The 14,536-nt window shown below is 39.0% G+C and overlaps 1 protein-coding gene across 1 annotated transcript in view; it reads left to right on the top strand.

Moving 5' to 3' along the window:
* The first annotated feature begins 1,169 nt into the window (after window positions 1-1,169).
* Window positions 1,170-14,536, top strand: part of LOC140167237 (synaptonemal complex protein 3-like) — a 30,415-nt gene continuing 17,048 nt past the window's right edge. Inside the window, exons 1-3 of the mRNA XM_072190581.1 lie at window positions 1,170-1,263; window positions 12,913-13,079; window positions 13,423-13,531. Coding sequence (XP_072046682.1) covers window positions 12,935-13,079; window positions 13,423-13,531 — 254 coding nt within the window. The 5' untranslated portion in view covers window positions 1,170-1,263; window positions 12,913-12,934. The remainder of the gene's footprint in view (window positions 1,264-12,912; window positions 13,080-13,422; window positions 13,532-14,536) is intronic.

Below are 14,536 nucleotides of genomic sequence, written 5' to 3'. Positions count from 1 at the left end.
CAGCAATAAATAGCTATACATGATAATATCAGCAGTAGGCCTAAGCTATTGTAGATAGCGACATAATATCAGTAGTATTAAATGCGTGTAATCCCTACTGTAGGGCCTACTATTAATACTAGCCTACTTCATCAACACTAAGGGAGTGTTCATAAATATTTTGGTGGGGTGGGTTGGAAAAGTTGGTGCCTTGGACACAAACAATTTCTTGTTCCCCATTTTACGGTCTAAAATTTGTTGATCCCCCCTTTTAGGATCTAAATTTTTGACCCCCCCCCCTCTCTTATCTATAAGACAAAAAATAACAAACGCTAAAATGTCATTCCAGAATAAAGTGCTTCGACACAAGTCTTTGTTTCTTCTGATTGTTAATATGGGTGTTTAGAAATGCTCAATAGGCCTATCCTTTAATTTTGTTAATACTGACTGAATTTTCAATTTTGTTGATTTGAAGCTTGAGAGTACACAATTGAATAGGAATGTGCATGCCTTGTCGTACATGTTTATATATCCCGGACTTTTACCCTCAAATTATTTTGACCCCCCTATTAAGGACTGATTTTTTTTGATCCCTCTTTTGGACCCAAAATTTTGGTGATCTCCCCGCCATATTTTCCAACCCCCCACCAAAGTAGGCCTATTTATGAACACTCCCTAATTGATATCAGCAGTATTTTGCAAACATGTTTTGGCAAATACACTGTACAAAAAAAGTAGGCCTAGGCCTATTGTATAAACATTGTTGTAAAAAGAAGAATTCCGCAAACTGTAGGCCTAGTCATTTTCAATCTTTTTCTCACGGATCAACGGGATCATTCGCCGCCGACCTGTTGATGTGCGTAAGGTGCCTTGAAAAGTGGTATTTACTTGAAGGACATGCCATCGTGAATGTACATTTTAAAATTATAGGCGGTGCGATGGGTTGCATAATATCGAAAAATAAAAGAAAACTGTACGATTACAAAGTGAAAAAAGCATGGAGCTCGGAGAGAAAATAATAATTTGTCTGTAAATTATGCAGTATTTATTTCGTATCGCGGAAAGTTATAGTACCATCGAGTAGTGAACCGGTTTTTTCGTTGGCATTCGTGTTTATTTTGTTGATTTGTTGGCATCGAATTATTTTAGACATGTTAGAGCATTTTCATAATCGGGTACCGCATGCCGGTTAATTCATTATCTCTGATTGAATGAAGAATCAGATTGCTGCTTTAATTTAAGCCGACCATAAAATTTATTTTAAGCAGTTTCTCAATTCGAAAAGTAAGTAAATGATTAGTTTAACAGCTATGCCGTCGTGCTGAATTAATAATTTGTCATACGTCGCAGACATGCCAATTGCCATACAATCAATGCATACATGCATAAGGGCTAAGGCTAAGCCTAAGCTTAACTAAATTTACTGCTGTCGCGTGCAGTGATCACTGGTGATTGTTTGTGAATCCAGCAGCTTGGGTGTTTTGCATGAAAACTTACGGAATTATTAAACATGATAAAAGGAGGAAATTGTGAATGATTTATTAATGAACACGTTGATGAATCTTTTATTTTGGTTATGTTTAATTGCTCGTATAAATTCTTTATTTGTAGTGCCTAAACTAACCATCATGACCATGTAACCATGATAAGCTTATTTAATTGCATTAAATTATTAACCAGGGCAGGGCCTAGCCCTAGCTATAGCTAAAATAATAATTTCTCGATCATGAGAGTATGAATGTACTGCGTGCACTGCATAATTTCGCAAGTTTAGTGGAATGACACGATAGCGCGATCGATTGTGCACGCACAGGAAATGCAGCGCTACCCTTGAACTTTGAAGCGTATGTGGTAGGCGTTGTACGCCATGGCCCATATACACCGACGCAATTGTCACTGCGTGCCTATAGTAGGGACAGGCACATCTGAGCGAGGGCGCTATTTATTTTACTTGATAATAAAGCCCTATGTAAATCTGTGCCATTTTGTGCCACTGAAAACACCATTTTTGGAGAAAATGATGAATAAAACCAAAATTAATCTGTTTCAGATGCTCTAGACTAGTTTGGATTGACAACAGATTCAATGCTTTAGGAAGCAGAATGCAACATTGACTTTTGAATATTTTTTTCGGTGAGATATGCCTTGGTGAAAATCACTGTTTTGGTCAAAAACGGGGTCAAAAAGGGGCATTTTTGGGAAAAAATTCTATTTTGACCCAAAATTCATCTTCTGACAAAAGGGAAACATGGTTTGACAAAAACTTCCATCCTTTTCACATAACAATTCCAGTTTACTTATTTGCTGGGAGAAAGCACTTTTTTGTTATCGCTTGGGAAAAATCATTGTTTTTGCCTAAAATGGGCCCAAAATGGCGAAAAATGGCACTTTTTACCACCTTAAAATTTGAATTTTCATACAAAATTTCACAGATGTGTTGAAAATGATAACATACATAATATTCAACAAAAATTAGATTAAATTACAGTGAAAACAAAAAAATTGACAGGGTGGCACAAAATTATCAAGTCCCCCATGCACTCCTATGGTAAGTCTTATCAGAGAAAATGGCCCAATGTTCCGACAGTAATTTCATCATAACTTCACTTAGCAATACAGTAGAAGATTGGTTTTGGTGTCAAATTGTTTCTGAGAAGTTCTCTCTTCCAATAAACAACAATTCATGTTAATAGAATTAATTTGAAATTTTTATGCCTGTCCCTACCTATAGGTGACCCCGGCCATCCGGGTACTTATTTTACATGACGCTACAGTGCCTACACTTACGCTTTTCAACCCACAATAGACCGTGGAGCAGTGCGACTAGTTGAAGACTTGTATTAGAGGCTGATTCAGTTTGTTGACATTTTGTTTTGACCTCGAATCAAGCATATTTCGGGCCGATTTCGGTAAAATAAGGGTTAAATACTTGGCGAAAATTGCATTTTATGTGAAGCTGAACACATCTTGAGTCTTGAGTTGATTCACCACTTCAGTAAGCTAGGCTTGTCCTAGGAGGATTGTGCTGTGCATACGTGTCAGAAGGTGCTCATAAATTTACAACGTGCAAGTAAAAACCGAAGACCGGCAGGTTACAAGGATTGGTGGGTTGGTGTAGTAGCCATATCCCTGAGGGCTGGTAGTGCCAGGGTCTGGAATTGGCTGACTGTTGTTGCTTCAATGACTGGTTGTGGTAGTCTGTTCCAGATTGGGATGGTGCGAACAAAGAAGGAGTATCTGTATGTGTTTACTCTCGACTGAATGGGTTGGTAACTCAGGGTGTTGGTTGCTCTTCCCAGACGAAGTGATGGTATAACTACAGTCGGGAAGGGGATGTTCACAAGTCCATGGTGGATTTTGAAAAACATGGTGCCCTGTTTGAGTAGTCGTCTGGTGGCAAGGGAATCCCATTCAAGGCGTTGTAGCATACTGGTCACACTTGCGGTTCGCTCGTAATTGTTATAAACAAACCTAGCAGCTTGACGCTGGACAGACTCCAAAGCATTTACCTGCTCACAAGAATACGGGTTCCATGCAGCTGAAGCAAATTCCATTTTTGGTCGCACTAGAGCCTGGTAAGCCTTGGTCTTAACATGTATCGGGCAAGATGACAAATTCCGTAGCAATACACCCAGGGTGCTACGGGCACTAGATGTGATGTTTAGGACGTGATCCTTCCAGTCAAGATGTTTGTTAATTGTAACTCCAAGATATTTGTGCTTCGATGACTTAACAATGCTGTGACCGTCTACCTGATAGATGTGATTCAGTGGTTTGGTCTTGCGGGTGATGGTAAGAGTCTCGCATTTAGTAGCGTTAAAGCTCATCTGCCACTGGTCAGCCCACTGGAAGACTTTGTTCAAATCATCTTGGAGAGTGTCTTGGTCTTCAGTGCTCTGGATTTCACGATACAGGATACTGTCATCCATGAATAGACGGAGAGTTGAGTTGATGTTGGTTACGATGTCATTAATGTAGAAGAAAGAGGGTTGGACCTAGGACTGAGCCTTGTGGAACTCCTGAAATTACCGGTGACCACTTGGAGTGGGTGCCATTGATGGTGACACATTGCTCATGTCCCCCCAGAAAATCCTGAATCCAATTGAGTGTCTTTCCTCTTATGCCATAGTAAGTTAGCTTGGATGCAAGATGTTTATGGGGCACCTTATCGAACGCCTTGCTAAAGTCAAGAAGCAAGACGTCTGTCTGCCCTCCTCTATTCAACACTTCTGACCAGTCCTGCGTAGCCTGGATCAACTGGGTTTCACAGGACATTTTTTCCCTGAATCCATGCTGCTCATCGACAATGATGTGGTTCTTGGCGAGATGTTTTGCAGTATGTGATAACACGATGTGTTCCATCAGTTTGCAGGCTATGCTAGTAAGGCTAACTGGACGGTAGTTCTCGGGCGGTGACTTGCTCCCTTTCTTGTAAATGCCAGTTACCAGTGCTCTTTTCCAGTCAGAAGGTAGTGTGCCGCTATCATATGATTGTTGGAATATGAACTGGAGCATGGGTCCAAGTTCTGAAGCATAATCTCTTAAAAATCTTGAGGGTATGTTGTCAGGTCCGCTTGCTTTATTACAGTTAAGCTGCTGAAGTTGCTTAACAACACCATGTAGTTCAACATGCAAATTTGAAATGTCAGTAAATGGTGAGGCGCCTTTACTTGGTATATTGTCCATCTTCTCTTGTGTAAAGACTGAAGTGAACTGTTGGTTTAAGGCTTCAGCAATGCCTTTATCGGATGAATAAGTCCTGTTATTAACAGTTAATGGAGGTTATTGTGTTTACTATGAACACATATCAGGATGGATTACGCAGAACACAAAGATCTAATATTCTTATTAGATAACACTGGTTTATTTACTACTGGAGGTCGCCATCTTGTGCTACTCCCATATTATGGGCGCACATCACTATATGATTATTATGATATCAATGCACCTTCCCTCCTTTAAAAGATAGGAAGTTACTAAATAACTTGACATCTGAAATTCTAATATCTCAAAAGTCCAATGTGACATAAATTATCCAATTCAGGAAAAAATGCTTATCGAGCACAACCAAGCATTTCGGTTGATTAAGTTAACATGTCACAACATGTGAAAACTTTTAAATTATTGAAAACTTACAACTTCAATTAACTCACAAAATTTTGAAATGATACCAAATTTTGACTGAATAAAGTGATTTAGAAAAAACAATCAGTTCTTGTCTTCACTTTTGTATAATTAAAGTGTGATTATATATCAGACATGTGTACCATAACTTTGAAACAAGTTTTAAAGTTCTTCAGTTCAGAGTTCACAGACTCGTGGTACACAAAATTAATGTTCAAGAGTTCTATGTGCAATCATACACATCACTGCTGTACTTCGGATTAGGCTTCCGGACTCTTGTACTTCTGCGGATCTCAGGTGGATGGTTGTTCACATCTGGTTGCGCAGCTGGTTGGTTGTTGTTCCCTTCTGGTACTGGTTGTGCAGGTGCTTGCGGATCAACTACTGGTTGGTCGTCTGCGTCGCACCATTCATCTTCCTCCTCTGGCTCAGTTGTTGCCAACAGATGACGTCTGTTTCTTCTGAGGACTTCACGATTCAGTTCTCACCTTGTAGGAACGGTTTGGGAGAACTTCCACAACTACTCCTTTGAGTGACCATTGTGGTTTGTTCATGGTTGGTTTCTCCATGTTTTGTAGTCTAACTGTAGCTCCTTTTTTCAATGTTTCAAAAGGCACAGCTTTTGCTTTTTTGTCATAGTTAGTCTTTTGTCTCTTTTTCAGCTCTTTTTCTTTTCAACCACATTAGAGCTGGGCGACTGGTTCTCAAGTAACTTTTTAGCTACTGGAAGATTTGATCTGATACGTCTGTTGAACAGTAACTCTGCTGGGGATTTACCATGTTCCAGAGGTGTACTTCTGTATACTTGAAGAGCTTGATAAATATCTTCACGAGTACTAGTTACTTTCATTATCATGTTTTTCATAATCTTCACAGCATTTTCTGCTTGTCCATTAGATGATGGAAAGTGAGGACTTGATGTAGTGTGATCGAAGTCCCACTCCTTTGCAAACTCTCTAAATTCTTGACTTGAGAATTGAGGACCATTATCACTTATGACTTGAACAGGTGTTCCAGTCTGGAAAATATAGATTTCACTATATTTATTACAGCTCTGCTGGTAGCACTGGTAAGTGTGGAGATCTCAATATACTGAGAATGATAGTCTACCACTGCTAAGTAGTCTTTTCTGTTTACAGTGAAGAGATCCATTCCAACTTTTTCCCATGGAACTTGTGGTATTTCATGTGATTTCAGTGGTTCTGCCTGTTGCTTCTTTCTGTTACTCATGCATGTTGAACATGTTTGTAGCATGTCATCTATGTCAGCATTCAAACAAGGCCAAAAAATAACTTCTCTAGCACGGCGCTTACATTTTTCCATGCCCAAATGACCCTTGTGAATTTGTTGCAACAGCTCTCTTTGCAGACTTGTAGGTATTACTAATCTGTTACCCTTTAAGATCAGATTTTCTACCACTGACAATTCATCTCTGTAGTTCCAGAAATCTCTGATTTCTACTGGACACTGTTGTCTCTGTACTGGCCATCCTTCCATTATGGCTTTAGTTAGCTTTTGCAGCACAGGATCTATCAAAGTTTCTTCTTTGATTTTCTTAGTTGAGCTTGTGGTTGCTGGAAGTGATGTCATGATCATATCAACATAAACATCTATGTCATCTTCCATACTTTCATCAGGATGCGATGATGCATTAATATCTACAGCTCGAGAGAGAGCGTCAGCTGTAAATAACAGTTTACCTGGTGTGTACTCTAACTCACGATCATATCTTTGCAATCTAATGCGCATCAACTGTAATCTTAGCGGACTTTCAGAAAGTGGCTTCTTAAATATAGCTACCAACGGTTTGTGGTCCGTTTCAGCTTGTACTTTCTGACCATACAGGAACTGATGAAATCGCTTCGCATGCGTAATGTTAATGCTAAACATTCTTTCTCGATTTTGCGGCGTATCGCGTTTCAGCACTTGTCATCGCTTCGAGATGCATAGGCTATTGGTGCCCATTGCTCATCATCATTTTGTTGTTGGAGTAAGACTGCTCCAAGACCATCTTTAGATGCATCAGCAGATACTTTGCATTGTTTGTCTGGATTATAAAACTTAAGCACAGGGGCTGAAGAAAGCACTTTCTTCACTTGCTGCCAAGACTTTTCTTGCGCATCACCCCTTATTTCTGCTTTACATCTACCAAGAACTGGAATGACTGTACCAGAATATCCCCTAAGTTTCACAAAACTTTTCTGCAGTTTTGGTCTGGGTTTCAGTTTCTTATACACTGAGAGAGGTAATATGTTGACCTGAGCACCGGTGTCTAGTTTCAATGAAACATTGTGCTTATTGACTGGTAGCTTAACAACCCACTCATCACGTTTACGTGTTGTGAGCTCATGAGTGATCGCATGAATGTCAACAAAGTATTCTTGATCTGAATCGCTTTCATTTATTTCATCTACTTTGCTTCTGCTTTGTTGAGACTTTTTGGAAAGACAGAAGGTTGCGAAATGCCCCTTTTTTCCACATTTGAAGCATTCTATTTTTAGCGCTTTGCACTCATCTTTATTTTTTTGATACTTTCCGCATCTTCCACATTTTGAACTTGAACTTTCAGCTTTCTGTTGTGGATTTGACTTTTGATGTGACTGTTGTCTAGCTTGTGACTGTTGTTGTCTTGGTCTAGGTTTTCTATTTCTATTGACTGTGTCAACATGTGATGATGTACCTGATTTGACTAATTCTTTTAATAGCCTGCTTTCGCGATTGCTCTTTTGCTCTGCACTTTTTTAATGCAGTATCCAATGTTAGCTCAGCATCTTGAAGTAAACTTTCTCTCAGCTTATTGTCTTTGACACCTATAACTATCATGTCTCTGATCAGTCCATCCTTGAGCGTATCAAACTCACAGGATTGGCTACGAGTCACGCAGCTCTGTCACGTACTGATCAATATTTTCATTTGCATCTTGATGACGAGAAAAGAACAAGTACCTTTGATGCGTTATGTTTTTCTTGTGCACAGTACTGCTCGTACTTCAGCATTACTGGCTCTAGTTTCATTTTGTCATCCTCATTTGTGAATTCAAATGTATTGTATAGGCTCAGAGCCTCATCACCCACCACGTGGAGAAATGTTGATGTTTGTTGTGCATCGGTACTTTCCGTTAAACCTGATGCCACCCTAAACAATTCAAACCTTTGTTTGAATTTTTTCCAATTCTCAGTGAGATTCCCCTCTAAAACCAATGGTTCTGGTTGTGAGAGTGTTATTCGACTAGCTACTACTGCCTGATCGGCCATGGCTGTACTATTTGTGTTTTAACTGTGTACGTATTCACCTAATTTCTAAATCGCTGTATCGAAGCGCACTTGATTTTAACCCGAAAATCAAGAAATTAGGCGCCGATGCGCTCCTGAAAACTCAGGAATCTTGGTTTTGACCACCAACCAAGAAAGGCCGTTGTATGTCATGCGTGTGTATTTGACTCGCACGAAGCGCATCCGCTTGATCTTAAGCTGAGATCAAGAAAAGCGGAGCGAAAAATGACTGATGTGTAATTGAGCGTGTATTTGTTCGCCTAAGGGACGCGCCACCGGCTTGATTTTTAGCTGAAATCAAGAAAGCCGCTCGAAGCGCTCCTGTCAAAATCAGTCACTACTTGATTTTTTATTCACAGACAGGTTTACTTTTACTAGCCTGCTCAGTTTTATTTTATAAGCTTACAGCTTCTTACTACTTTTTAAGAAGCTTACAACTTCTTGCAAGGCTATTCATTAAGCTTTTCTAGCTTAGATTTGACGCTTACTATATACCCTTATTACTACTTGCATGACTTGCGATACGTTGACATGTCGTGCATGCCTTCAAAATTCTGCACCTTTCACTCGTGCGAATTTTACTGGGATTATTTCTCCCACTTACAAGCGGTTAAAACCGCTGTGCCTTCTTCTCCAGTCACTTCTGATCACCATATTGTGTTTACTATGAACACATATCAGGATGGATTACGAGAACACAAAGATCTAATATTCTTATTAGATAACACTGGTTTATTTACTACTGGAGGTCGCCATCTTGTGCTACTCCCATATTATGGGCGCACATCACTATATGATTATTATGATATCAATACAGAGGTATATCCCAAGTGATTCCTTCCTAAGAGATTTGATGTAACCCCAGAATCTTTTGGGATTTGTTTCAAGGCTTGGGCCAATGACGTCTGATTTATAAGACTCATGACTCTCTCTGATCATATTAGTGACCTTGTTTCTTTGCTTTTTGTAAGCATTGTAGAGTTTTGTTTTGTTTGCGGAGCCTTCTTTTTGCGACTTCTTAAACAGTTTGTCACGTTTTCTCATTTGACGGACAATGGCGGGCTTATCCAAGGATGAGATTGTTTCCCATTGGACATCTTGTGGGGTATAAACTTGTCCATGTCAGTATGCACTATGTTCTTGAATTTTAGCCAGTTTGTTTCGACTGAGTTATTTTCTGGCTTACTATCAAGGAAGGAGTTTACCTCCCTTGTAAGCGAGTTCCTTAGGGAATCAACATCAGCTTTTTGATATTGAAAAATCTTTCTTGGGACCTTTCTTTTAACAGTTGGTGACACATTTATACTGCAAGTAACAATTAGATGATCAGAAATACCAGGATGTGTTTGAATATTTGAGACCATGCTTGGATTATTTGTCATGATTAAGTCCAAAGTGTTTTGAGAGGCAGGTCTTGTTATCTTCGTCACCAATTGGACAAAACTAATTTCTCCAAGTATATCAAGAGCAGTATCATGAAGGCTTTTTTTGTTTGCTGTCAGGCTTTGTAAGGTTTTTAGACCAGTCAATATCCGGTAAATTGAAGTCCCCACAAAGAAGGACATTTCTTTGCTTCGAGTTGCGGTTGGTTGTAGACAGGATTTTGTTGACACTGTCAATTAAATGGCGAGTGGTTCAACTCCAGACTTTGGGGGTCGATAGAAACTTCCTAAATTTAGGAAACCCTTCCCCACAAACTCAATTGTAGACCATACTATTTCACAGGTAGTATCATATTCTGGTCTATCTGTTGCAACAAGATTTTCTTTGCAAGCTATAAACACACCTCCACCATGTATGTTCCTGTCCTTTCTAACCACATTATAATCATCGGGAAATATAGAATATGTGGGAATATGAGAACATGTAGAGGAGAGTCTTTATTTTTGTTGTTGGCTGGAGGCCCCATGTCGAGAAGTTATAGAAATGGTAGTATTTTGGCCGATTTGAAAAGGGACAAACCACAGAAAACTACAAATTTGACTTCTGAATCGGATTTGTTGTCAACGGCTTGTGACGTCACTCCGGGGTCACCTATTGAGCTCTCATGATCGGGAAACTATTATTTTAGCTATAGCTAGGCCCTTGCATGTTGGGCTTGGCTTAGCCTAATATTTAAATGAATCTTGACTTGACATTCAGGCCTAAATGTAAAGTTATCAGGGCCGGATTTACCTTTTTTGGGGCCGTGGGCCAGTCGGCAGTCCAAAATTTGTCCCAAACGCATCGTGAAGCAGGCATGTGAACTCTAGTGGCCCAATTTTTAGATTGTACCAGGCCAGGACATTTGCGTGCATGGCGTGTGAAAAAAATGTCAATTTTAGGCTATTTTAGCTCAATTTGAAGCTGAATTTGGCTATGTAAAAGGCTAGTGCGTGCATAGGCATAGCGTGAACAATTTTGCAATTTTTGTAGGCTGTTTTGGCCCAAAACATGGTGTTTTATGGCTAAATGGAAGATGCACACTGCACAGTGCAATTTTGCGGGCCCCCAAAATTTTGATAACAGGCAAACGTTAGTTAAAGGAAATCTGTACCATAAGGCCCTTCGCACTTGATTATTAGTTTCCTGTTTACCGCCCGCGTCCAAAATTGAAAATCTCAAAATAATTAATTATTTTATTTTTATTTCTAATTTTCTCCTTTAAAATAACTTTTAACTACTTCTACTTGCCATTTTCTGACTTTAATAATATCAACAATAATGATGAATGAACAAAGAGTACAACTCGTCCTTCACTTATTTATAAAATCAAATATTGTTGTGAAATAATTAAATGCCCGCTCTTGTCAAAACGAGTCAATAGTTGCTTGTAATAGTTTAAACTAAATAAAGAAAATAAAAGATAATTAATAATTAATAATTAAAAGTCACCTCGTCCCTTTTTCACAATCTTTAACAGGAAACTAATACCTAATCAAGTGCGAAGGGCCTAAACTAATCAATGGCTATATAGTTGCAGTAATAATAAAAACGACAAACAGTAAAAGTCCCAAGCTTATATACGTCCAAATAAAGGAGAAATTCTTAATTCCTTACGACAATCAGCGATCGTTTTGTAATCCATGGTGACGGCCATATTGATACCCGATGCATTTTATTACGCTGTAACGGTACACCGATTTTGAAACCAGCGAAATCCGTGCCACGAGCCTCGTCCCTCGTGAACTTTGGTGACACGAAGCGAATACTACCAAAGTTCAGATTCAACATTCGTTCTAAAGAAAACGCGACAATTTTTACCCATAAAACTACAGAAGAACATAAAAAAATTTTAACTAATATTTATGATCAACAATGTCTTTTGAGAACGAAAAGTAAAAACAGCACTAAAACCAAAATTCGCTGTGGGGGTTGCGAATGCCATAGCAACACTACGCTACAAGGGTCTGTGTGAAAGGTTACACTGACCGCTTGTGGCAGAAAAGAGCTATCATGGCGGCTTCCATGAATCGCAGAAGTGAAGGATTAAAAGTGCTTTTTCTTTGTTAGGAATATTCCGAAATTCATATAGACCGTCTGGTATGTTTAATTTAGGGGTATATAACTATATTAGCCATTGATTAGTTTATGGTACAGATTTCCTTTAACACAAACAAAGCAGTTTTCAGTTTTGACTTTCTCAAGGGCTTTAATTTGATATATAAAATGATGTGGTTTGATGACCAATTTGATTTCGCCTTTCATACCTAGTTATTATGAATTGCTGTGACCTTTGATGAGGCGTACTTCGCTTAATGTTGACAAGCATGACAAGATGCAATGTGTACAGTGGCAGAATTAACACATGAATACGTACGACAGCAGTTGACATAGTTGGTAACCTGGATTTAAAGCGTGGGTTTGAAGGGTCGGCAAAAGGGTGGGTTTTGAAAATTTCTGCTTTAAGTTTTAAAATGTGTGTCCAAATTAAAAGCGTGGTTACTGGTAAAAAGGGTGGGCTTCACGTGTAAAAACTACGCTTCAGAGGCGCCTTGGCCTTGTTATTTGCGTTACACTTACAGAAGTATGCTCTTGCCAAACTCGAGGTTTACAGCAAAAATTGATGAAGTACTGGTAGTAGTGCTAGAGACCTATAGGCTTACATTGATTTTTTTTTATAAAAACCTGACGCCAAGTAAGTCTGCCCCCCTGGCTATGCTACTGCTTGCGATGGATTGCTACATCAGATTGGTAATATAGGGATTTCACGAGAACATGACTTATGAGAACTGGGCAAGTGCAATCTAGAGACTAGATGATGGAACAACTCCAACTGAGAGAATGATCGATTGTTTGTAAGCCCAAAAAATCTTCAAGAAAATTTTTGTGAAAAATCTTTTTTAAGAAAACGTGCATGTTATTCAAAATAATATAATTTGAGCAAAAATTGAAATTTGGATGTTGATTCTGGATTTCTGTGCATGCCCAGTTCCGAAATTTCCGAAACTGCAAAAGGGCTCATTGGAAACCTGCAATTGAATTAGAAACAAACTTTTCATGAAGGTGTAAATTTATGCAACTCTAATTGAAATTGCTTCTCTATTTTATCTTGAAGCTAGTTAATTACAGATCTGAAAATGCCAAGAGCGCCAAGTTCCAAGAAAGCCACATCAGCTGGCACCAAGGACAGGCATGACAGGGCAAGTAAGAAAGCTGCTCAATTAGACCAATATCAATTTGATGATGATGATATAAATGAAGATGATTTGGAAGATGTGAGAGGTAGGTTCTAGGTTTATACCACAAATTGGGCTATTCCATCTGAAACATGTACGCCTCATGGAAGACTTGACCTTATTCTTCCACACAGGGAGTGTGAATTTCAAATGGGGGTTACCTAGGTGACTCCATTTGTGTGGGAGATTAATCAGATTATGGATTTCAACTGGAATAGCCCTATACTGGTCATGTGGGCATTAAATTAAGTGCCTTTATTTAAATACCCTAAGCGACTGAAGAAGGCCCATGTAATGAAATTAAAAACTTAATCATTTTGATTTTGATCGACTTCAGATTCATTTAGCTTGACCGTATAACAATTGCTTGATGTCATTGTTGTTTATAGATGATGAGGCACTATCAGCATCTACCAGTACCAAAGGAAGCAAAAGGAAATACTTGGAAGAAGAGGATGAGGAAACTACACCTGCGGGAGCTGCTGGTGGCCATCTAGAGTGAGTGTACTTGTCGTTTGTATAACAGTTGCTTTTTAAAGCACTTTGAATAGAAACTTCCTAATTTGTGACCATCCACCACAAATGGGCCATAATTTTTGCAGAATTGGTTCTGAGATATGGTCAATTGAACCTTTCAATTCACCAAAAGTAGCAGTTCTACACCCTTGGCTCTTTGTGTAGAACAATGCTGACAACAATGCTGACAGAGTGTGGTGGATTTATTGCTATCTACTGAAGATAGTGGTTATAATCACCAAAGGTAGTAGCTCTAAACTCTTGACTCTCTGTGTACAACAATGCTGACACCATCTATTTAGAGTATGGCTGATTTATTACTATCTACTGAAGATAGGATTATAATCACCAAAGGTAGCAGCACTACACTCTTGACTCTTTGTGTGCAACAATGCTGACAACTTCTATTTTTAGAGTGTGGCTGATTTATTACTGTCTACTGAAGATAGCAGTTATAATCACCAAAGGTAGCAGCTCTAAACTCTTGACTCTCTGTGTACAAAATGCTAGCAATGTCTATTAGAGTATGGCTTATTTATTGCTATCTACTGAAGATAGCGGTTATAACTACCAAAGGTAACAGCACTACACTCTTGACTCTCTGTGTACTACAATGAAGACAATGTCAAAGGCGGTTCTGCACATTATCCCCGGCAACTTTGGTGGTGACCAGCAAGCATCAGCAGAAGAAGTTACCGGCGACTGACTGTCAATTACCGGCGACCAGCAATGCATAGCTCAATGCAATAGCAGATAGCAGTAATAAAACTCTTGACTCTCTGTGTACAACAATGCTGACAGTGTCTATTATAGTATGGCTGATTTATTACTATCTACTGAAGATAGCGGTTATAATCACCAAAGGTAGCAGCGCTACACTCTTGACTCTCTGTGTACAACAGTGTAGAGTATGGCTGATTTATTACTATCTACTGAAGATAGTGGTTATCATCCATGTTAGATTTTTCGCAGTGGTTGCTAACCTAA

This window comes from Amphiura filiformis, chromosome 13 (assembly GCF_039555335.1).
Source record: "Amphiura filiformis chromosome 13, Afil_fr2py, whole genome shotgun sequence".
In the NCBI taxonomy this organism is placed as follows: Eukaryota; Metazoa; Echinodermata; class Ophiuroidea; order Amphilepidida; family Amphiuridae; genus Amphiura; species Amphiura filiformis.
This window is presented reverse-complemented; position numbering and strand designations above follow the sequence as displayed.